Here is a 25,594-nt window from a genome sequence, read left to right on the forward strand (position 1 = left end):
AAAATTGGGTAAAAGTTATTTTTCTTTGGGTAACGACACACAAACCCATTCACAACAAGGACATTTGAATTGACTTAAAGATTGCCACGTGTACTAAACTATACTCAAAATCTGCCAAAGTATTTCTATTAAGATGAAAATCAATGAAATTACAGGTAGTCCCTAGGTTAAGAACGCCCAGGTTACAGATGATCCATAGTTAAGAACAGAGCCTATTGTAGCAAAATTTGAGTTAAATACACAATGGTTCAAGTTCATTACACAATACTACTTATACAGTATTATACTGTAATTTGGCTTACATACAAATTCGACTTAAGGACAGACTTTGAGAACGGATCTTGTTCTTAAACTGGGGACTACCTGCATCAATGGTAATTTGTTGAAATGACATAAAGATCATTCAATGATATTGTTTTTATATGTAATAGAGGCAGTCCTCAAGTTATGACCATTCGTTCAGCGACCATTCGAAGTTACAACGGTGTTGAAGGAAGGGACTTATGATTGGTCCTTGAAGTTCCAGCTGTTGCAGCATCCCTGCAGTCACGTGAACAAAATTTGGGTGCTTGGCAACCAGCTCGCACTTATGACTGGTTGCAGTGTCCTGCAGTCACGTGATCACCATTTGAAACTTTCCCTGCCCTCTTCCCACAAGCAAAGTCATTGGGGAAGCTGGCAGGGGAGGTCGCAAATTGCTCAGGTAAGTTTCCTCCACCCACCCCAGCCTTTCTTCGCTTGCATGCACCACGGCCTCCTTCCCCCTTTCATTTGCATGCATATACCTACCAACACCCTCTGTCCCCCCTGAATTTGGGGTAATGAAGGAAAAAGTTTGGGAGGCACCAGTTTAACTAATACCTTAAGTGAACCTTTTTAAGTGAACCGTTGGAAAGGACTGTCAGTAGAGCATTTGAACATCCAGATCTCTTTTATATGCTAATTTTTCACTATCCAGTGAAATTAACACTACTCCAGCTTCCTTTTTATGACACTAAACTTGACTCTTTTGGTGCTTCTAGTTGTTGTTGTTCAGTCGTTAAGTCGTGTCCGACTCTTCGTGACCCCATGAACCATATTGCGCCAGGCCTCCCTGTCCTTCACTGCCTCCCTGAGTTTGCTCAGTTTCATGCTCATTGCTTCAGTGATGCTATCTAACCATCTCATCCTCTGCCGTCCTCTTCTCCTTTTGCCTTCAATCTTTCCCAGCATCAGGGTCTTCTCCAAAGACTCCTCTCTTCGCATTAGGTGACCAAAGTATCTGAGCTTGAGCTTCATTATCAGTCCTTCCAATGAACAATCAGGGTTGATTTCCTTTAAGATTGACTGGTTTGACCTCCTAGCAGTCCAGGGGACTCTCAAGAGTCTTCTCCAGCACCACAGTTCAAAGGCATCAATTCTTCGGTGCTCAGCCTTCTTTATGGCCCAGCTCTCACAGCCATACATTACTACTGGAAAAACCATAGCTTTGACTATGCGGATCTTTGTTGGCAAGGTGACGTCTCTGCTTTTTAATATGCTATCTAGGTTTGCCATAGCTTTCCTCCCAAGGAGCAAGCGTCTTTTAATTTCATGGCTGCAATCTCCGTCTGCGGTGATCTTGGAGCCCAAATAAATGAAGTCTGTTACTGCTTCCATTTCTACTCCTTCTATTTGCCAGGAATTGATGGGTCCAGATGCCATGATCTTCGTTTTTTTAATGTTGAGTTTCAAGCCAGCTTTCGCACTCTCCTCTTTCACCCTCATCAAGAGGCTCTTTAATTCTTCTTCACTTTCTGCCATTAGGGTGGTATCGTCTGCATATCTTAGGTTGTTGATGATTCTCCCTGCAATCTTAATTCCGGCTTGTGATTCTTCCAGCCTGGCATTTCTCATGATGTACTCTGCATATAGGTTAAATAAGCAGGGTGACAGTATACAGCCTTGTCGTACTCCTTTCCCTATTTTGAACCAATCGGTTGTTCCGTGACTGGTTCTAACTGTTGCTTCTTGGCCCGCATACAGATTTCTCAGGAGACAGGTAAGATGGTCTGGTACCCCCATCTCTTTAAGAATTTGCCACAGTTTGTTGTGATCCACACAAACAAAGGCTTTTGCATAGTCAGTGAAGCAGAAGTAGATATTTTTCTGGAACTCTCGTGCTTTCTCCATGATCCAGCGAATGTTGGCAATTTGATCTCTAGTTCCTCTGCCTCTTCGAAACCCAGCTTGTACATCCAGTAGTTCTCGGGGTGCTTCTAGTAGAGAGGCTTAAAACCAAGGCAATTTTCATTTTATTCAGTTTTATTTTAAGACAGTTGTGTCGTATTATATTTTCTATAGGAAATATTCCAAACTGGGCATTGGGCACCTGAAAAAAGTACCGTTTGACTATGGGAGAGTTAGTGCTCAGCTCTTTTGAAATGGTATACATGTGAAAACATATGAATCTAAAAAGAGCCCTGGATCAGGCTCAGAATTAGCTCAGAATTCTCAGAGTGGCTAACCAGATATGTCTGTCCAAGGCTGTCTGGAGGCATGTTGTTCCCATCCTTATTCCCAGCCCAGAGGTACCACTAAGACTTTAAGACCCTTGGTGGATCTCCATGAATTTATCAGTGACATCAGCAAAAGTAAAAACTGAGAAATTAAGCTTTAACTTGAATAACTGGGACATCAGTTCATACTACCAGTGGAATGTGCCGACAGATAGCCCTATTTCCTTTCCAGGTTAATTTTAAAAATGAGTGCAGAAGGGGGCAGACAACTATCAAAGATGGAAGAAGGAAATCATACATTTTTATGGGATTATCCAAGCAGCATTCTCTGTTTTACATGTATTTTAAGATCAAAATGCTAAAGTTCCTGAAAAACAACATCCTAGACATTTCTAAGTTTTGCCAGTGGCCAAAATGCTGTTTCAGGGTTGTACTACTGCCATCAATCAATCACCACAACTTTACTTTTAGCGGACATAATTTCAGTTTCAGAGGCCACATTCCATGGTCAGGGACATAATTCTTGATGGCTATTATCCCAATGCCAGGCTGTCAACAGAGGATATTAATAAAAGATAAACTGATCATTAAAAATTAATGTATCACAACAATTTCTCCAACTGTGACAGGAAATAGACCTCAGTGTGAATTTTAAAATAAACAGAAAGAGTTGGCTATAATTTTCCTCAGGGACTACTCATTTTTTTTTCATAGTCTCCATTCCTTGCTGTATTTTTCACACAATTATTTATAACGATTGGAGGTGGTCCCAGCCCGGTCAATGATCCTTCTGCGCGCTCCTTCTTTTCCAGGGCTCTTCAGCTGCGGGGCATTTTCCTATACAAATGCCTCCTTTCAAAGCTATGGCATAACCAGCCGGGTCGTCCCTTGCTGGAGCGCAGGAATAGCCTCAGACTTTTGTTGGCTCATCGAAATGGGGCAGAGGAAGAGCGAGATAAAATGAGAAGGGCACGGGAGGACAGAGATAGCCTGCTTTTTTATCTCCGGAAAGAAACAAAACGCGAAGGCTGGCACACGAAATTCAGCCTGGGGACAGCCCGCCGGACAATCACCAGAAGGGGAAGCTGCGAGTGGAGGTAGAGGAGGGGAGGGGCAAAGGGAGGCAACTTCAGTGCAGGTGACACCAAGTTCAGCTTGGCCGTGCCGGATTCGGTTTTCCTTCAGACCTGGCTCTCCTCCGCGCCTGGAGGCTGCGGGGAGGTGAAAAGCAGCAGCCGAGGAGAATCGCCGGAGCGACCGTGCAGCTCTGAGCGGAAGGGACCCTCGTGGACAACAGAGTAAAGAGAAGGAAAATGCACCTGAAGGACAAAGTGGCGCTGGTCACTGGGGCAGCTCAGGGCATAGGCCAAGCGTTCGTCGAAGCCCTGCTGGAAAAGGGCTGCAAGGTAAGCGCGCCGACCGCGGGTTGCCCGGGCACAGGGGAGGGGAGGGAAAATGCTCGCTATCACTGGCAGACGCGCCACGGTCCTTCGTTCCTCGACCGCGCTGGGGAGCAATGATAGAAGTTTCTCTTGGAGTTCGTAGGATCAAACTGACTCCTCCTTTTTCTTAAACATGTAAGTATCTCAAAGCTATTGGTTTTGTCTCTCCAGTAGTGTGAGCTCCGCAGCTGCTCTCTGTGTGTGGGTGTGTGGGTGTGAGAGAGAGAAAGGGGGGGGGGGTAGAAGCGACAGAATGGATGACACAAGTTTCAAAGTACAGTATATAGTTGATATGTGCAGAGAATGGGTAAAATCCTCTTTTAGTCCTCTTTAGAGAATGGCCAACATAAAACCCATTACTTCCCTGGGCCTGTTTGAAACAGGATTTGGTGTTTGTCTTCATAGTTTCTAATATTAATTTTTTTTTCACATGCATTGATAAAAACAGGCATGCATGTTTTCCCCAAATCTCTGGAAACACTACTGCTCCATATAGTAGACTGGTACTGCATTTAATGTCATGCCAAATTCAACTGGGTTGCTGTCAGGGAATTTTATATTCCTTCATTTTTATGTAGTAAAATCTAGAATTTCTAGGGAGTAAAACACTGCAAACAGTTGAAACTTACTTAGCCTTCCCTTTAAAATCACCAGGATTTATGTCCTCAAATAAGTTATATTATAGGTTAGGTAATATGCTTGTAATTTCTACCACGTTTGTTCCATATAAAGCTACATATTTGTACAAATGTAGATATTACATCAGCTAATCACCACTCTCTAAAGCACCCCTCCTCTCCTTCTCTGTTTTATACCTAAGAAAGGCTCAACTAATTCTTCCAAATTCTATATCAGGATATTCACCTACTTTGATAGGCCTGTGTTGAACATTGTCTGCTTTTTCACAGGTAGCACTTGTAGATCTGAATGCAGATGTAGGCAAAGCCAGCAAAGATGCCTTTGATAAGCAGTATGATCCACAGAGAACTCTCTTCATTCCATGTGATGTTTCAAATGAAGAAAAACTTAAAGGTTAGAAGGCTTTTTCAAAAAGTTTTGTAGTGTCCTATTTTAAATAATAACAAGTCTTGATCTCCATCTAGCCGAAGAGATATGTGTTGTTACTTCTATATGCAGAAGCTGTATTAATACTTTCTCCCACCTTAATAAGCCTGGAAAAAGTGCTAAAATCTCCTGCCATTTATTATGTGGAAAGCCTACTAATTATGATAAATAAAGGTCATCATTTTTTGCTAAAAGGTACAGAATTTATACGCAGCTGATAGATGATAATCAAATTGAACAGGTCAGGACCTTGAAATAGGAGAAGGATTTTATGTCCATTGTACAAGGAGATGAAATTAGAGCATGTTACAGAGAGAGCAAGAAGGTGTGCCGTGGCAGCATTAACATTCTTCTGTATAGCAGGAAAATCATGTATTTGCAGCCTTAAATATAGTCTAGGAAAAAAAGAATGAAGCAGCTACCTAATTTTGTCTGGAGGGACAAAGAGATCAGCGCTGGGTTGGGGGGTAGAATTTCAAACCATTAGAAAGAGTACAATCTAAATTCAAAATAAGTATTTTAAGGATGTTCCCAACACAACATCCACTGGTTTTTTGTTTTTTTTTTTACCAGTAAAACAGGCCAGGAAACAGAAAAAGCAAGAGCTAGGACTGTCTTATTTAAGTGGCTAACTAAAATTACTGTTTGTCGTGTTTGGACTACTGCCTCTGGTATAATATTATGGGATAGCTACTATTTTTCCTGGAACAAGCTAAAGAAGCAAAATTCCACTAGTATGGATTCACTCTAGTGGCTATGACCACACTGAATAAAGAGGTAATAAACGAATGAATTAGGAACATTGGTGTTCAAATGTCTCACTGCCAAACAGATATATTGTTTCTGATCCTAGACAAAGTTTCATGACAGAAATATATTGACAATCTTGCAGTTTATTTATTATGAAATCTATAACCTGTTTACTGTATATGTATTAAAAGAATAATAATAAAATAATATAGAAAGAGATACAAAATAATATAATATAACAGTACAGTAGAGCTGATTCCAGCATCAGTGGCTCTAGAATCATTCCCAAAAGCCTCTCTGGGAAAACCAAGTCTTTGCAACTTTCCAGAAGGCTATAAAATTGGAGTCACCCGCATCTCATGGGTAAGCTGTTGCACAAAATGTGAGACTGTACAGAAACTGCTTGTACCTGCTTGGTAGATGGGAAGCCTGAGTACACATTATCTGGCTGTTTGATTGGGTAGGCAGAATTATTTGGGAAAGTTGGTTTCTTAGATAGCCAGACTCTGAGCCATTTAGGGCTTTAAAGGTGGTGACCAGCACCTAACTGCACTCAGAAACACACTGTTATTTTGGACCAGTTGAAGCTTCTGGATGATTCTAAGGCAAACCCGTATACTGCAATTTGCAGTAATCTAAGCAAAGATGACAAGACTGTTCTAAGCACATCCTGTTCTAGATAAGGCTGCAACTGGCAAACACGCCAAAGCAAAGAGTCTCTGGCCATGGGCCCTACCTGCTCTTCTAGCAGGATCTATAGATCTAGAAGGAACCCCATATTTTGAGGAAGAGGAAGAAGGTACAGTGCAATCAGACTTGCAAGATTCTCTTATTGGAGTCAGTCTCAATAAAAGTAGTTTCAGTCTTCCTGTGGGATTGATTTCCTGGTCTGGTCTACCAAGTGAAGCTGACAGTACATCACCCTGAACTCAGTGGGTGACCTCACCAAGTGGCTTCATATAGATATTGAACAGGAGAGAGGACAAAGCTCTATGGCACCCCATAACAAATAGTGCAAAGGCCCAATCCCTTCCCACCACTGCTACCACTGACTGGACTTGCCTACTTAGGACAGAACAGAACCATGGTGCTTCCAACTTCCAACCATTGCAAGTAATCCAAAAATATACTATGATGAACAGTAACAAAGGTTGCTGCAAGATCTAGGAAGAAGATAGTTGTGTTCCCTCCATCTAGTTCCCATTAGAAGTTATCCATGACAGCAACCAATTCATTTTTTTTTTTTTTTTGCTTCATTCCAAAACTGAATCCAGATTGCCTTAGGTCCAGATAATCCATATCCTCCAAAGCCCTCTGAAAGATAGCCTCAGCACTTCTCAACAATCTTTCCCAGGAAGGAGAGTTTGGCGATATAGCAAAAGTTGTTCCACTTCCAGGGCTGAGTGGATGGATCAGTGTCTTTTTCAGAAGTGCTAGAAGGTCACTGTGTCTCAAGCAAACTTTGAGTACAGCATGTATCCAAATCCTAGTCCCCTCATTGGCTCTTTTTACCAGTCATATGGGGCAGGATTCCAATGCACAAGTGACAGAACTAAGGTCAAAGATAATTTTATACATTTCATTGATATCCACATGCTCAAGATAACATCACAAGATGTAACTCCTGACACCTCAATAAATTCCATCCACCCAGCTTCCAACTTGGAATAAATGCAAACAATTGGACAACTAAAATTGATATTAATTTGTTATTCCAGCCCATTCTTCCCTAAAAGGGTCTAGAACATTCAACAAAAGGTATAAGAACAGAGAAGTGATTTTACTTTGCTATCCATATCTGTGTGGAGGAGACTCAGTTTGAACTCATACCTGTGCCCAGTCATACTCCCTTGTCATTTTCCATCATCGCCAGGCATCCCTTCACATACTTCATTTCCTAAAATTCCCCAGAGAAGCAAGGAGCTGCTCAGGATCAGTGGCTGGGGAGAGGCCACTCAGGAGCAATTGTGCTAAGCAGCGTGGTCACCTTTGTGTTCCAGAATCTAACAAGGCATCCTACAGAACTCTGCTCCAGATTGCTGGGTAATTCCACAAATGGCATTTGGAAATATTCTAGATCTGTCAGCAGTTTGGGGAGCCATCTTAATCAGGCTCTCCTCCTAAAGAAGTTCATGCTTCCAGTTAAACCCAGCATCAGCTTCCAGTCAATCCTTTAGGATTGAAGATTCAAGGGAATACACTATTCAGATCAGTGTTTTCGATATGGAGGTGATAAGGTTGAAATGGTCAATTAAGTTGCTACATTATTCAAATTCTAGAGATGACTATTATGACAGTATTGTCTCTGCTAGCTAGGCTTCCAGGAAAGTCTGAGGAATCATATGTAAAAGTTCTGTAAAAGACTGAAGAACAAAGAAAATGGCCTTTGTAATAAAGTTTTGTTCTTTGTAATAAAGACACTTGTCCAATATGTAAACTAATTATACAGATATATCTGTACCAGCAGGCAGTGGAAATAATACATATTTTGAAGCATGAACACATGAATCTTAAGTAAACATAGTCATATTTTTATTACTTACTGGTCATAAACTACAATGATGTTTTCTAAGTCTATCATGCAATTATAGTTTCTAGAAAGAAATCTGCATCTAGCTAGGATTTATAAATGTAAAATGTGAACTATTAGCAATACTGGCACATTATGAAGAAAAAGACATTTTAGCATATTTGTGACCTTTGGAACAAAGTCTGTATGTGAAATTTAAAACAATTCAAATACATACTTTTATTTTCCAAATCTAATACTATGAACATTGAAATTTAAATTTCATATTCTATTATAGTCATACATAAAGAAGATACCATTCCTTTCAAAGATGTTCTTTAGAGTTCAGTAGTTATAACATAAAAAAGTTATATCTTCCCTTTAAATATCCACTTCTGCCTGCTTCACAAACCACATTTGAACTTCCTCAAGTTTTAAAAATGGTTTAAAGTAAAATTTAAAGGCAAGTCTGTAAATGGTGGGTGTTGGGGGGGGGGAGAATCAGTTCTGCTGACAACTGTGTGGCTTGGCATGATCTTAAACCTTTAGCAACGCCCACTTAAACACTTAGCAATGCCCACTGGTTTCAATGGGCTTTTCAGTGCTTAAGAATCTGTTGTATAGGAATAATGGATTTCCATGAAAAACTGTTTAAAGTCAAGATGAAATAGGACAACAGTTGAAATACATTTAGCCAAGAGGCTTTCCTTGAACCATGTAGTCTGAATCTTCTTTTCAAAAGTTCTAACTCTTACCATTTGTACTTCTTATCTTCCTGAGACACCTTTCTGAACAGTTTCCAGAGGAATAACTGTTAATCTGCTGCAGAAAAAACAAGAGTCATGCTTTGTGTATAATTTGTACTATAAGAATAATAGTTTATTTTTATTGGCTTATAAATGTATTTGTGAAAATGGAAAAACGTTTAGAAAGTTTTCTGAACAGACGTAATTAGCACTTAAGATTAAATCCTGAGTTTACCATCATTCATCTTCATTGAGTGATCCTAATTTCAGCTTTGTGAGATATGGAGAAAAAGAAATAACATCAGTTTTCTCCACACAATCCGTACTTTTCTAAGTCAAATATTCCCAACATTGTCTCCTTCAGTTCCCATTCAGCTTCAGCTCTTTCATCATTTTGGTTTCCCTTTTCTGACTTTTTTCACCTAAGTATTTTAGACATGCTTCTAACTAGGAATTGGTGAATCTGTCAAGCCAGGTTCTGTTCAGTTTTCAATTTTTCCAGCTTAAGTTCACAGATGTGTTTCATACTTCCCCTAATGTCCAGATGTTTATATGTATTTTTTAAAAAGCAGCGAACTCTTGTGGATATTTTCTATAATTGAATTCTAGTTCATTTCAAACCAAATACATTTTTCTGCCATGCCTACAGGAACTATTGGCAGTACTCCAAGTATATTCATTCCATATATTTATGTGGAGGCATTTTGGTACTAGCATTTTTTAACCTTCCTTTCCTGCCTGGCGTTTGCCTTTCTCCCCCAGCAGTTGCACAATGAGTCAACATTTTCACTGAGCTTTCCCTACTGTCCCCAACTCCCTCTTCTGGTTAGTCACAAACAGTTAGGGTTTCTCCCTCAAATGAAAGCTGCATGCTATATTTTAATACCCTTTCTGAATATATAGGAACTCCTTTTACTTCTCTTTTTCCAACTTCAAACCAAACCTAGGATGTAAATAAAATTCTTCTTCTTCACCTATTAGAAAAGATACTGATAAGATTTCTCCCAAATGAACTCAGCAAGGTAACACTCAGTATTTATTGTAGTAGATAATACAAAATCTAATATGTAGTATTTTAATCCTATCACACTTTCCGAACACACTTGTAGTCCCTGCATTCACTCTTGTACTTTACTCTTTGATACAGTCACAGTAACAGCATTTTTCTAATCATCAGGTATAGATGCAGTCTTCACACTTAAGGAGGTTTATACAGCCACTTCTTAAGCAAACCAGATCCATATTTTAACATTTCTTCGGTTGTGCTGTTATACCTGCAGCATTACCATTTTTCAACATTTTCCCAATGTTCATGACACCTTTTTCACTGACACTTTTTTCTTAAATGTAACATTTGTAACATTATCTTCTAGTCCATTCTTCATTATATTACCAACTATCCTATAAGTATCTCTAAAATCCTGCTCCTAGCATTCCCTCATTTCAGTTCACACAGCTTCTTTCACTTCTTTCTTCCAAGTATCCTTTTTTATACTTTCCACTAGCCGAACTGCATGCATTAGATTGTCACTTGAGTCTTTATAGGCTGTCTGGGAGATCTGACAGACTAATTTATGGGCTGAAGGTTCCCCATCTTTGCCACACAGAAGTAGCTTGGATTAAGCTCCACTGTATTCACTGGGGCTTATTTGTGGAGATACACACCAACACATAGCCATCATTCTCTTTCTTTTTGAGCTAATCAACAGAACCACAGAAAAAGAATGAGTAGTAACCTAAGGTAATTTAAAGGCAGGTGATAAGAGAAAATAAAATGAACTCTAACTATACTTAGTTTACACAAATATCATTCACTATACTTTTTCATAACTTTCTATCCTTGCAAACCATTTTTGCTTCGACCACATCTGTTCACCAATGTGGATAGATAAAAGATGGTCTATAAATTAGGGTATCCATTCTATTGATAAAAGTTATAATGCAGATCCAATATATATGATGAATGATTTGGAAAGTCATATTTATAACTGTATCACTGTGGATTCACTTTGTTAAAGCAAATCCATAGCTCTGATTGTATAATTGTCATCAATCATCAATAAATCATTATAATATATGTTATTCCATGGAGATAAAGACAGCTTTCCCTGTACTCATACCCAAATTTACTCACAGATGCATTTAAAAACACAATTCAACATTTTGGAAATCTGGATATTCTAATTAATAATGCTGGAGTGAATGATGAAAAGAACTGGGAAAACACGGTCCAAATCAACTTGGTAAGTTTAATACATACAGTATTTTTAAAAGGGAAAAAAATGAAGTAAAGAGTAAGAATGTTATATTTTTATGGGTTATTTTTTTGTTATTTCCAAATATATACAGAATTAGTAATATTTAGATATTTGCATTTATTTTCTTTAATGCAAGCAGGTGTTTCTTAAATAACTTGATTTTGGATGTCTGAAAACTGCTGAAGATTTTTATATTGAGTCAAGCTTCCTGAACTCTTAGTTTTCATGTAGGAACCTATTAAAAACTATTCTAGAACTGTGTTATATAACAAATCTGATCACTTTTGCTTTATTAATGTGAAAATTAATTTGACTTTATGTCACTAGGAAAAACAAATTAAGAAACTTAGTATGTTGCAGTATGAATATTTGTTTTTATCCTGTTTGTTTGTATCCTGTTTTTTTCTCTGAAAATGTTGTCTCCAATCAACATCTTTATGAGGTAGGTTTGGGGATGAAAATTCAAAGTCAGCCAGTAGGTTCTGTGCATAAATAAGGATTTGTTTCTAAGAGTCCCCTTTCCAAGTCAAACACCTCAAGTGTTACACCACTGCAACATACTACTATTTGCAAAATAGTGCTAACATGTTTACCATTGGAAGTATATTCCAACATTTCTCCGTCATCAAACCCATAAAAATTCATTTTAATTTATCATACTAAAAGTATACAGAAGCAGGATTCCCTTCATAATGCTGGACATAATAGTTGAGGTTTAATTCATTTGTACATCAACTGCAGAGTGGAAACAAGGGTAGAAAGTTGAAAAAAGTGGCTATCAAACTGACGCAGATTAAATTACTCCAAACAATATTTATAAAAAGACTATTTTTTTTTTCTTTTTTGCTTTTGGCTTCCTTTTAATAAGGTACTGGAAGTTGTACCAATCAATAAATATAGCTATAAGCAGGTGAAAAAGAAATGCACAGAGAATGTGATTTTAAAACAATTGTTAATAATACTAACATTGATTTGTTTGTTTGTTTATTTAATTTCTATAGCCACCCATCTCAACCAAGTGACTCTGGGTGGTGAACAATTCTAAAACAATAAAAACAATTAAAAACAATACAAAAATAGCTATATACAGCAGCTGAGAAAATTACCATAATAATTATCAGTATTATTTATTTTATTAATGAATAGTAATAGTGAGAGGACCAATGGCAATGATGATAATCATGATAAGGTCTACAATACTTACAGTGAAGATAATGAGGAGGAAATAATGGCAAAAACAGTTGTAATATTGCCTACTTTGGCCTCATTCTTTTTCTACTGTGGCTCATACAAGCATGCTCTCTGCACAAATTTAATGTTCAGCGCAGTCCCTAAGAGGATTGCTACCCTTCTTACACATTCAGTATATAACATGCCATCGGTCCAACTTAGGAATGAGTAAATACCATCAACAAGTAGGAATCTTCATCTTCTATAGGAGTATTTCTGACAAAATATGATCAGATGTCAGTTTTCTCTTCAGTAAGGTAATAATTGTACATTTCAAAACAAATAAAAACAATGTCTGCAGTGTTTTTATGGAAGAGGGGAGAGCAAAGTTGTACAGGAGGATGTGACTATGAATAGACCTCTTTCATAGTTCACACCATATCCATACACCATATTCTTCTCTCTAGAAATTAAATGCAGCTGTTTCAAGGACACAGCACAGCTAGATATGAAGTTTGTTTTGAAGAATGCAAAAGAAGACATATATGTGCATAAGCTTAGCCTACTGTAAAATGTGGGATCAGACTTTTTTTTTTTTACCTATGGCTAAAATCCTTAAGGGCTGTTCAAGTCCTAAAGCCACATTTGATATCATTTTGGAATGAACAACAACAAATAGATGCCTAATAATATTAAATGGAGATGCTTCTAGTCTTGCAGTAAAGGTTATAAGTAATTTCCACATGACAGCCACTCTGTCAAACCACTTCCAAATGTTGCCAAGAAAATTGCAGGTACTTATGCTGGCAGTTAACAGGAGTCAAGACTGACTTGAAGGAACAACCATGAAAAAAAAGTCATAAAACTTACACTAAATCATAGTCAACTTTAAATGTATTAATAATTATTCAACTAGTCTTTCTCTCCTGTAGAGAGAAAAATATAGCTATCTTATAACAAGTTAGCTTAGCACTCAAGACTCTGAATGATAGAAGCCTTTAGGTTCTCAGACCTTTTCAGCTGATTGAAGATTTCTTTGAGCTAGGAAATCAAAATTAAACCAAGACAATCTGAATGCAATGTTTGTTTTCTTCTACGATGATACTGCTGTCCCACAAAGATATTTATTTTCCGGTTACTTAATTGTCTCAAGTGCTGACAGATGAACTATACAGGGCTGCTCCTCCCAATGTATACTGTTGCTTTTGCTTGCCTGCTCCTGCTCTTTCATTATGACAAATTATAGTTGCATCAATTGGATTATCAAATCCATCCAAAATGATTGGTGAGAGAGTGTTTTATTATTTGATGACTGACTACAAACAGTTCTCCCACAACTATCGTCATTGTTAAGAACAAACTGTCCCAGAACTAGTCATGACTCTATTAACTTGGCTCAGGAACATCAGCAGAAGAAATAAAAAGTAATCTTCTGATGAATTAAGTAATTAATTCACTGAATAATGTACAACCATTATACATTGAATCGCCAACACTTTCACAACAACTTCTTCAATACCTGTTTGGTTTTGCCTGCTTTCCCATGTGTTGATTTTTTTCCCCTATGTGATCTCCCCAATTATGAAACTGTTTAATTGTCACTATAACAAATGCTATAGCATAACAGTGACAATGGTTTTTAAGATTACTTATTTTAGTTACAGCACACAAGGACTGATAACATTGATAAAAAGCTTGAAAATCCTAAGTGATAACTACACATGCGTGGCATTTTGAGAGGTGTGGAGTTCTTTCGTAGTTAGCTGGCAGATATCGGAAGTGCCTCAGGCATCTATTAAGCAATCAGAGAAAACTCAGAATCATATATGTATTAAAAAGAAAATATATTACAAGGTTGGAAGCAGATCAAAAGAAAGATTCCAGTTAGAATGAGAAGTAATGTTGGGATGTGTGGGCCACAAAAGAGGAAAGAAGCATTCTTAAAATTATTCAAGATTTTTAAAAACAGATATGAAAATAAAATATATGTGATAAGTCCCTTGTATTTTCTACATCAGATTTCAGTAATTAGAGGAACATATATTGGACTAGAATACATGAAAATTGAAAACGGTGGCAATGGAGGGGCTATTATTAATACAGCATCATTAGCAGGTAAAAATACTGTGTGCTTTATTTTATAGTATATGTGCTTTTCCATAATATTTAATTCCCAAACACATTGTAAAATCTAGACCCAAAATCACTGTAATCACCTACAGCAGCATTAAAACCATCAGTAATTAAGATTTGAAGGGGGGAGGGTAGAAACTCTAATTCTTCCTCTTTTCTGATTCTCTTCTTATATAACTTAGGCACGCTGATAAGTTGTGTCACCATCCATCATGCATTTAGCTATCCCTTATTTGTGAAAGTGTGAAGCATGGAAAAACAATATGATTTGGTCAGTCAGCATGCTGAAATATTTTGGGGAAAGCCTTATATCTAGCTTTGCTCAGACATTTGTGATAGGAGGCAAGAGAAGACTATATGGTATATAATCATAAATCCAAGAAGTAACAAGAAACCTGATAGGCTGGGTTCTGCATTCAAAAGAACCTTCTTACCTATCTCTGTCCATAATGACCAAAGCTAATGCAAATACATTTAGCCCAGTAAAGCCAGGATCTCAAGCTGAGTGACTTTGCCTAGATCCTGCTCCCTTATCCTCTCCTGCGGCAGTTAATTTTAACATTTTCTTGATCTTGGTCAACTATTTCTTTCAGATGTATTAGTCCTTCTTTGTTTCTCTGAATCTTGACTTCTGTCAGACTTTTAACAATGCCTCTACCTTCTGCTGCCGGATCTTTTCTTTGCTACTGTGATAAGGCATTTTATCCTTGCCAGGTTTGGATTACTTACCCATGTCCAAAGATAATTGTTATGAAAAATATGCTTGTAGGAAAGAAGTTACAGAAGTTATCTAATTATGAGATTAAATATATGATATAGGAGAACATTTTAAAGCATTAAAAGTTTTTAGTGGGGAGGTAGGCTGTTCTAATCCCTAGGTTTATGCAGAGCTTCAAAGGAAATTTTGCTTCATAAGGTTTTAAGAGAAGCATCCCTTTGAAACTGCTTTGTGGAGCAATCTCCCAACCCACTTCTAACAATCAAATCAAATAAGGAACCTTTATTACAGCCTTTAGGCCAGAAAACACTACAGTAAAAATGCATAAGCCTATAATTAATAAAACTAAAAAGGAGACATAAAATGCACTAACATTACATAAAATAAATTAATAAAGTAACAATAATACAGATAGTGGCAATCACAACTTTTGTACTAGTCTTCAGTTGTAGACTGAAATGGTGGCACAACATCAGACAAAATTGAGAAAGATATATTAAGGTCCTGGTCAGATAGAAGCAGTGAGAGATCAGCCTAGTGCTCTCTACCAAGATAGTTCTTTAAAATGGGATTGATACATGTCTACTGAGATTCCTGTAGAGAGGAACACAAGGCTTAGGGACTCCACAAAGCCATCTTCATATAGGCTGAAACATTGCTGAAAAGGAATATAGGACTGTACTGAATATAGTACATCCAACCTAGACCACCTTGTCTAGGCCCAACAAAAATTCAGAATTAGAATTGAGGAGAGAGAGGTCCTATTGAAGTCAGTGGTATTTTATTTTGAGTATACATGAATAAGATTCTGCTTTAGATATGAAGTGCAAAGAGGGCTGAAAAAACTTATTTTTTTATCGTTAAACTTCCTGACTTTTGAACAAAGTATTATTTTGTTCAAGTATAGCTTGAGACTATGCGTCCATTAAAGATTATTATTTCCAGTTCAAGTAAACACGGGAAGTTATACTAGTAAAACAAAACCGTACATAAATGCCAAAAAACTAATAATACCAGCCACAGAAAAGTGAACAGGATGTGGTTTACTCAGGCAATTATAGATGAGAATCACAATCAACAAGTCAAAAAAAAAAAATGTTAGTTGGCCTGAAAGCTTTTAAGGACCAGGAAATGTTTTGTCAATTCTCCTTTGCGCAAGGATAATTTTTAAGATGGTTCACTGTTCACTAGCCATGTCCAAATGTCGTAGCATTCTAGGATAATGACTTATGGAAAGTAAAATCCAGATATTTCAAGGAAGAACATTACTTTATTGGTCAAACTTGAATAGTCTATTTCTGCTTAATGTTTCTGCTACCAAACGCCATCACTTTTGTTCTTCCTTAGTTAATACTCAGAGTTTCTGTATCTGTATCTCATCATTCTTCTAAAACCTAAGTTCACAAAAAAATAAAATAGTCATATCATCAGCATATATCGAAATCAGGGTTTTATGACTATTAAATAGTAGAGAAAAGTAATCACATGTAGTTTATTTAAGGAAAAAAACCCCAGAAATAATACCAGTAAACAGCCCGGTTCGAGTCTTTTATTTTTAGAAAAGGAGGCTGATGGCCAATAGATTGAAGTGGATTTTCCATGAAAGCTTTACAAGGTAGCTGCCAATGTCTGTATACCTATGCTTTTCTTATAATCTATCAATCAGCTGAGTAGACTATTTATTTAAAATCAGTAAATGTACAGGCAGAGCATTTCTCATTTCCTTGCCCTATCTTTCTATTTTATTTCTTTCCATTTCTGTAGTTTTCCATCATACAAAGTTAGCATTATTTTGACTGCTGCTGTATCATATTACTGTTCTGCTACTCATTGAAGTTTTTAGGACTGTTTTATACAGGCTAATCAGTTAGAGTTAGCCACCTATGGCTCAGTTTGAATTAACACAAGCAGAAGACACTATCTTGTGTACCCCTTTATAGGTAAGCTTCCGGAAAAATATTTTTTCTGGAAAATCATAGCCTTATAGCCGTTTCTCTCCTCCACATGTTTTCACATGAATGATATTGTTTTGTAATATCCATTTTAATTGCTTTTTTGAGTGGTCATAAAATAGGAAAAACAAGAAGCGGTAGTAACAATGGCTGTGGAGCTTAAGATTCAGGTTCAGTCTCCAAAAGGCATGGGAAAAGATTCACCTACTTTAAAGTATTGAAGACAGGTTGCTCCTATGTACTCTGTACACTTTTGGAGATCAAGTGCTGAAGAATGCTAGCTTTAACAAAAATGAACCATCTGTTGACCCTCTTCTATAATTACTGTCAAACCTCAAAATAATATTATAAGGAAGCTATATACTTTCACCAGTAATTTTTTTTTTAATTTTATAATATTAAAGTTCTTTAATATCCCTGAACTTTTTTCTTTTTACTGTTAAAGGGCTGTGGCCAGTTGCATACCAACCAGTCTATTCTGCTTCAAAGCATGGGGTAATTGGATTTACACGTTCAGTGGCTGTGAGTATAGTCTGTGAAAAAATTCTTGCTTTCTTCTTGATCAGCCCACTTTCTATTTCCTTCGTGTGTGTGTGTGTGTGTGTGTGCGCATGTGTGTGAATTCCTAATTCTTCAAATTTGATTAACCAAAGGTTCTCCGAGGTTCTCCTTTAAATGAAAGCAGTGCTAAAAGCTTCTGATTTGGCAGGAACATAACTCACAGATGATAGACTTATTTCAGCTCAAAGAATTATTTTGTGACAGCATATAGGTGAAAAAAGAGAATGCAAAGGCCAGACTGGTCAAAAGAAAAAAAAAAGTAGGATTATGTCAACAGGCAATGCTAGTCCAATACTCCATTGCAAATAGGCAAAAAAGCTGAAGTAGTAACAGACTTTATATTCCTAGGTTAAAACATTCACAAGGATGATGATTGTAGTCATGAAATAAAGAGATGTTTATTACTTAGCAGAAAGACTATATTATGATATAGTATGAGAGATCTAAACAAAATATTAATATGATGTAAAGACATCATACTGACAACGAAGGCCACAGTTTCCTAGTTGTAACACGTGGCTATGTAAGCTGCATCCTCAGAAAGACTGAAGAAAGAAAAACTGATGCCTCTGAATTGTTGGGATTACCCTGTAAGAAAAGAAAACAAATCTTCACTATTTGATGAAGTAAAAGCAGACTGCTTACTGGAAGCACTAACAATGAAGCTAAGGCTTAACTATTTTATACGCATAATATAAAGGCAAGAATCAATGGAAATTGATGTGTCTTCACATTATGCTTGTAGAAATTGAAGGCAATTGAAAAGGAGGCCAGCAGAAGACTATGTGGTTGAATATAATCACTGATGACAAAAATATGAGATTACAAAAACTCAAAGAAGCAGTTACTGATAGACAATCCTGGAGAACGAGGTCCACTGGATCACAAAGAGTCAGGAGTGACTGAAGGACTAAGCAGTAACAACACAAAAATATAAATGATAAAAAGAGAAGGTATTATCATTTTAAATATTGATTGAATGAAACGGTATTTGTACATACAGTAGACAATACTTAAAAATATAGGAAGTTCTTTTTTTATTTCAGATCAGATTATTTGTTCTTCTGATATTGCCTACTGTGCTCCGCATGGTTACCAGCATGACTACTTAATGTTCCTTTGAATTAAATATGCCAAAGATAGAACCTGATATTTTTTTTCCATGTAAAAAATGTTTTCTTACTACATCACAACAGTAGCACAAAATATACTTTCCTGTTTTGCAGATGGCTGCTACAGCAAAAAATTATGGGGTACGAATAAATACTATCTGTCCTGGTTTTGTCAACACACCAATTCTTCAGACAGCTTTCAAGGAAGAAAAGATGGGTTTATATTATTCATTCAAAGAGGAAATCAAAGATAAGATGCAATTCTATGGCATTTTGGAGTGAGTAAAGATCATGCAGTTCTACTTAATGTCTTTAGCTCAACAAGAATTATATACTTCTATATTGCTGCCAAGAAAACTACATGGACACGTCCATATAGTCACAGGGAATCTAAATTGATTCAAAGGAATCTTTATTTTATACTGCTGCTTGGCTATCTCTAAGCATTTATATGCATGACAGGCTCTTTTCAAAGCATCAGAACCAGTGCCTGGGATTATACAGATCATAGCTTTATTAAAGGGCTTTGCATTCACCTGCCGGTTATTCAATCGTTGTCCATAAGATACAAACCAGGCATATACTGTTTTTGTTTATTTAGCTTACTATTTTGGGTAAGCCCAGCTATTGTGTTTTCTATATAAGCTTTTTATTGGAATGTATTTGGTTTAATGGTGTTTTCCATTTTTATTTTTAAACTCTTCATTTGAACAGTTTATATTTTTATATTTTTTTAAAAGTATATGGGGGATTTATTGGAAATAAGGAATTGAAGCTTGGAATACATCTTTAAGGAAAATTGCAGATCAGTGATTGCAGCTTCAGATTACTCCCGCATGACAAGTTATATATATGGGAGGTAGTGACTTTGACAAATCCTTGAATAGTATAACACTTAGCATTACCTCTAAATATGGTTCCTTGAACAGCCACAATGGCCCAAGGAGCAAAAAGTACATATTAAGTAACCCAAGATTGCTTAACCCAAGATTGCATTGCCCAACAATCTTGCATTTGGCAAGCTTAGTTAGAATTAGGGAATCCACAGGCTCACATCAACATTAAAGTGGATTTTTTTCACTACACTATAATAGACACATATTCAGATGGGAAAAGTTGGAGGCCTAAAATAGTCACAAATTTTCTGGTACTATCCAATATCATCTAGTCTCTATATCACCTTGAACAGGATTTTATATAATTAGTTCAGAGACTGAGTGAGGTATTTATAAGCTTCAGGCCTGACTTTTATTTCAACTCTTGCAAGATCCCAGAGACAAACCTCAGGATATTGCAGCTAGTGTTAAAACTACTGTATGATCTGTGATGTACAATGTCTGCTTTGTTATCATAATGATGGGAAAAGGAATAGAAATAAATTAGATCCAACTATTTGATAAATGATTATTTACCTGACTGGGCCTCAAGTACATTTATCCTTGCACAAAACTGAAATTCATTTGTGTTTCTTTTTTCTTTTAATAGTTTAGGAAGTATGAAATAACTTCTAATATTTTTACTCACCTTTGTCTAATTCATGTGATATGAATTTACTTGTAGGCCATCACTAATTGCTGAAGGACTGATAAAACTCCTTGAAGATGATTCATTAAACGGAGAAGTTATGAAGATTACAAAACAAGGGATTAATTTTCATGAATATTGCCCACTTCCATAAAAATAAAGCTTACTATTTTTTTCTTAGAATAATTCGTAATATTTGCTTCCTTACTAATTGTTACAACAAGAAAATCTTGATTAATGTTAACAGTTCATTTCAAATAGTTCTGTCAGTATGTGAAGGATTTTTGATATTAGAAATTAGTTATTTTTACATCAATTAATATTTCAAATGCTGTACAAATATGCTATATAATTTTATTTGTGGAAAAATACAATTACAAATGTGATGTTTATGTAGTGATAACTGGTTAAGTTTCAATTTAGTGTTTTTACAGTATAGATTTAAGATAAGAATAGTAGCAGTACACATTCTGTCACTCACAGATCAATCCATGTAGCATGGAATCTTGTCAGGGTCTGGTGTACATTGTACAGGATTGCATATTTAAGATTTGATTCAAATTAAATAATTTTATATTTGTAATAAATTTTTGCCAAGTCTGTTTTTCCCGTTTGTACAGGCATATTTAACAGTATATGAAGTCATTGTGTTAAATGTAGGATTGTTATATATTTTCATTAAAATAGAAAACGCTCATCATTTGGGTCACTTTTCTCACAAAAGACACTTGTACTAGGAAGACAAACAAAACAAGCTTTCTATGGGAGTGTGAGTGATTTCTGCTGGCAGAATCTTTTAGAGACAATCACATGACTCAGCACAAAATTTTAAACATTTGGAATACAGCATCCAATTACAGATTTTTATTTATTTATTTTATGTGCCTTCAAGTCAGTGTTGACTTCTCATGACTGCCTGGACTAGCCCCTGCACTTTTCTTGGAAAGAGTTTTGGAAGTGGCTTGCCATTGCCTTCTTCCAAAAACCACCTTAGGTTCGTGCCTAAGGTGGGACTAGAACTCATGGTGTTCTGGTTTCTAGCCTGGTGCCTTTACCACTACACCCAACTGGCTCTTACATTTACATGATAAATTACAGATTAACAATGGACAAAATCCAAAGAACTGTGAAACAAAGTCCTTGAATCCAATGGCAGTTTGGAAAATATTTTGAATATTATATTTTTTAACAGAGCACAAAGAAACAAAGAAAATAATCTCAGCCTAATATTCAGAAGTGTCATTTTATTGCTATATGCATTGCAATGATACTTTTCAGAATCAAAAACACATACAGTAAAATAATCAAAAATCGTTTCTAAGACAGCAACTTTATTACGCCAATTTACAATATAGTTAGCAACAAGGACATGTTACCAATAATGAATTTATTAGTACTGAATAAGAGATGAATAGTGCATTAGATGAAATCTTTAGTTAAAATTATATTTTATAATACATACATTATGAATTTCTTTTAACATTGGGAAAAATACACACCATAGTAAAATGCAGATATACCAAAGAAGTTTCTTGACGCTTCAGTAGTTATTGGCAGGATTAAAATCTGACTAAATAGATCACATAACTCCATTATGCAGTAGCTATAACATACCAAAAGAATTAAGAGATGGTGAAGGTGAATCATTTAGGTTCCAATTTTCTATGAATGCATTGATTGGGTTCTCACATCTCATTAAACCAAAACAAACAAACTACATTTTGGTTGAGTTAATGTGTGGACCCAGTCACCATATAACCTAGGAAAAATTCTGCCTCCAAAGTTCTATTTCTATTTATATAATGGCAATATTGTATAACCTACACAATGGTAGATTATGACAAAGAAAACTGTAAAGGATAGGAAATATTCTATTGATTTACTTACCTGGTTTATCTTCAAAGTGAATACTCAATATACCTTACAATTTAAAATTATGCAAAAAATACTACTAAGCACAAACAATAGGATCACTGATTTTTAAAGGTAAGTTAAGACATGGGTCTTGACATATTTTCTGAAATCAAACTGGCCAAGCAATTCCTAAGGAAAGCATTTATAGCTTGGGTGTAATGCAAGAAAAGACCTACACACCACTAAGATGGTGGGAGCGCTTCAAAACAGTCTTTTCTATAGACCTTAATGGTTATACAAGTTTGGAATGGGACTAAGGTGATCTAAATAAACATTTGGAATAAGTACAAATATTTCAGCATAGATATCAAGTGATCCTGATACAATTTGTACCAACTGCAACTTCTGTATACTTTTCAAGGGTAGCCCCACCTACATTTAACTGCATTACATATATACAGGAGAATGTGATCAAGGTGTGAATAATTGTTGCTAAATTCAATTACTGTTGCAGTTGCCATAATTGTGTAAATGTGTTCCATGCCATAGTCACTATCTGGGAATCCAGTGACAGATGATGAAGAAGCAGCACTCCTTGATTATAAGAGTATCTGAAAGTCATACTCACTACCAATGGTGTTAGACAAGGATGAATTCTGGCCCCAATGCTATTTAACTTCTATGTCAATGATATCCCAGGATGCCTCTGCTCTCATGATTTCCATATGACAAAGATACTTAATAAATCTATCAACATTCTTATGTATGCAGATGATATTGTCCTTATACACAGTCCTTATACACAATCACAATCCGAGTTGGCCTGAGGAGACTATCCCACAAGTTGGATGCTTGCTGCTCCATTCATTCTTAGAAAATCAATAAGGCCAAGACCAAACAGTATTTGGAAAGAGGCATACTAAATACAGCTGGTACTTGGACAAGAAACCTATAGAACAAGTCAACTCTTTCTCATAACTAGGGGTGGTTTTCACTAACATAGGGTCATGGATAAGCCAGCTTAGTGCAATGAGGGTCTCAGCCAGCTATAAAGCACTTCTGAAATTACTTAATTATAACTACTCAGGTACCCTAGTCCTTATATTAAAGGTCTATAAGGCTAAAGTAAAACCTCTAATGACCTATGGCTGAGAACTGTGGGGACTGTCACAGTTATTATTACTTGGACAAACCCAGACCTGCTTCTTAAGATCTATTCTCGGAACAGACAAAAACACTCCGGCCTTTACAGTTAGAACCGAAGCAGGCATACACTCCATCCATAGCTCTTCAACAATTCAAGCTTTCAACTATTGGTGGAAGATACCGATGGGACCCCATCAATAAACTATCTTACTCCCTCCAAAGTACAAACACATGGACGGTAAGAAAGACTGTCAAGTTTATAGCTAAAGCCATTCAACTGAGAGTTTCCAGTCTAAATCAGATTGGGGTCAACTGCCAAGGATATCATCTCACCTGATTAATTCATTGAATATCTTTTATATCCCAATGCACCATAATATTTTATCTTATTTTATTTGATATGGTCATTGGACTAATTAATAAACCATAAACTGAACACTATCTGGAAATCCAGAGTCAGGTGATGATGAACCATTCCTCGATTATGGGCCTTTCTCCCAAGATGAGTGAAATCTCATCCAAAGCAGACTGAATGCAATAATACAATATACTCTTTCTTATTGACCAACAGCATCTCCATCTTCTCGACATCAAACTTCCCCTTGTTATCTCCCTGTTCATGAAATATTTTGGGAAAAAGTAAGTTTAGAGGAGCTCCCCTGGGATTGTTTAATCTGAGATCTTCCCCTAGATTGGAAGGTTCCAGTCCTTTCTATCACTGTCCAAGAAAGATTTTGTTTAAGTTGATTCTAAAGTTATAATATAAACTGGCTGGCAATTCAAATTGGCTTCAAACATACACGCAGGTAAATAAATAAATAAATAAATAAATACAACAATATTGAAAGCTGTTATAGGAAACATGTAAAGTATTCCTAACCTTTTAAATCATAGTTTCAATACCTGAAATATTATTACCAGCTTAATACATAGATTAATTTTATCTAATTAATTACTAATTTGAACTGCTAAGTACAGTTCTAGGCTTTATTGACATGTTGTCTTAATTAAAAAATGAAATCATTTCAATCCTGACCTGAAAGCAAGTTATATAATTCATTTCACTCTGATTCTAAGAGTTTCATGAGTTGGTGTGCATAAGACTATGAGACAAGGAGGTTTACTGGGAGTTTGGGATGAGAACGTTCAGTACAGTTTTTAGGAGGTATTTCAACATGGTTTCTTCAACATGGAGAACAAGTATTTTTATTTCATTTTTAGTCAACAACCAGTATTCTGGCTAGTATTATGACCAGCTAGTATTGTGTCCAGTATGTTATTTACAGTACTAAATAATTTCATGGATTAAGTCATGACACTTTAATTGTGACTGAAGATAATTAAACAACTTTGCTTTCAAAAATAACTGAAAGTAATCAGTTACCTTAACCTAATTTGGCAGTGACAGATACTGAATTTTTTATGAGCCTAGTAAACAACTTCCAAACAATCACTTTTTAGTAAAACATTTTTAGAAATGTAATGATCCTTTTTACTTATGCCTTTAAAATATTTCCTTTTAGAAAGGGAAAATCAATAAAATGGCAGGAATCAAATGATCTTGGTTGCTATTTAGGCCAATTAAAAGTAAGACATAAAAATACTGAACTTATAAAACTTTATTAAACTTTGCAGAAGAAATTATGTTCCTTGAAATATTGTACAGAGGAAAAAAATCATTCAGTGACTAATAATATTTCTTAGAAAAGTATTCTTCCATTCGTGAGTTGTTTAATGTAGATAACAGTAGGTAATCATTTCAGTCAAGAATAGGGATGGATTTTGTTACTCTTATTTAATTGTAGTAATAGATAGGACTACAGTACAATATTCCTCAATCAAATCTACTGGTTGTTTGTCGTTGTTTTCTTTTTACATATATCATTTTTAAAAAATGGTTAAGCAAACAATTCTGAAATATGACAAACATTTGATTCAGAAGCTTTGTTCATGAATCATAGTATCATTCTGGGACATACCTGGTTGTACCTTTTGGCAGGAATCTTGTAAACATGGCCATAAATATGTAAATGTTTTCATGCTTTAAATTTTTAAAGTTGTTTTAAGCTGCACTATAATTATTTTTGGATGCCAGAAATATTGGTGATAAACATTGGAACCCATTTGGGCTACTTCAGATTGATTCTTGATTCAAGGCAGAATTGGGCCCAGTTCTA

The 25,594-nt window shown here is 36.0% G+C and overlaps 1 protein-coding gene across 1 annotated transcript; it reads left to right on the forward strand.

Moving 5' to 3' along the window:
- The first annotated feature begins 570 nt into the window (after positions 1-570).
- Positions 571-21,108, forward strand: HPGD (15-hydroxyprostaglandin dehydrogenase). The gene is made up of 8 exons (XM_007432067.4): positions 571-703; positions 3,290-3,883; positions 4,828-4,951; positions 11,126-11,232; positions 14,436-14,532; positions 17,666-17,742; positions 19,008-19,171; positions 20,454-21,108. Exons 2-8 carry the CDS (start codon positions 3,791-3,793, stop codon positions 20,569-20,571), a joined length of 780 nt encoding a protein of 259 aa, XP_007432129.1. The 5' UTR covers positions 571-703; positions 3,290-3,790; the 3' UTR covers positions 20,572-21,108.
- Positions 21,109-25,594: the final 4,486 nt, after the last annotated feature.

The sequence above is a fragment of the Python bivittatus genome, unplaced genomic scaffold, assembly GCF_059951505.1.
Source record: "Python bivittatus isolate LINGU-HERP-01145 unplaced genomic scaffold, Pbiv_v1 ctg000070_np1212, whole genome shotgun sequence".
Taxonomy (NCBI): domain Eukaryota; kingdom Metazoa; phylum Chordata; class Lepidosauria; order Squamata; family Pythonidae; genus Python; species Python bivittatus.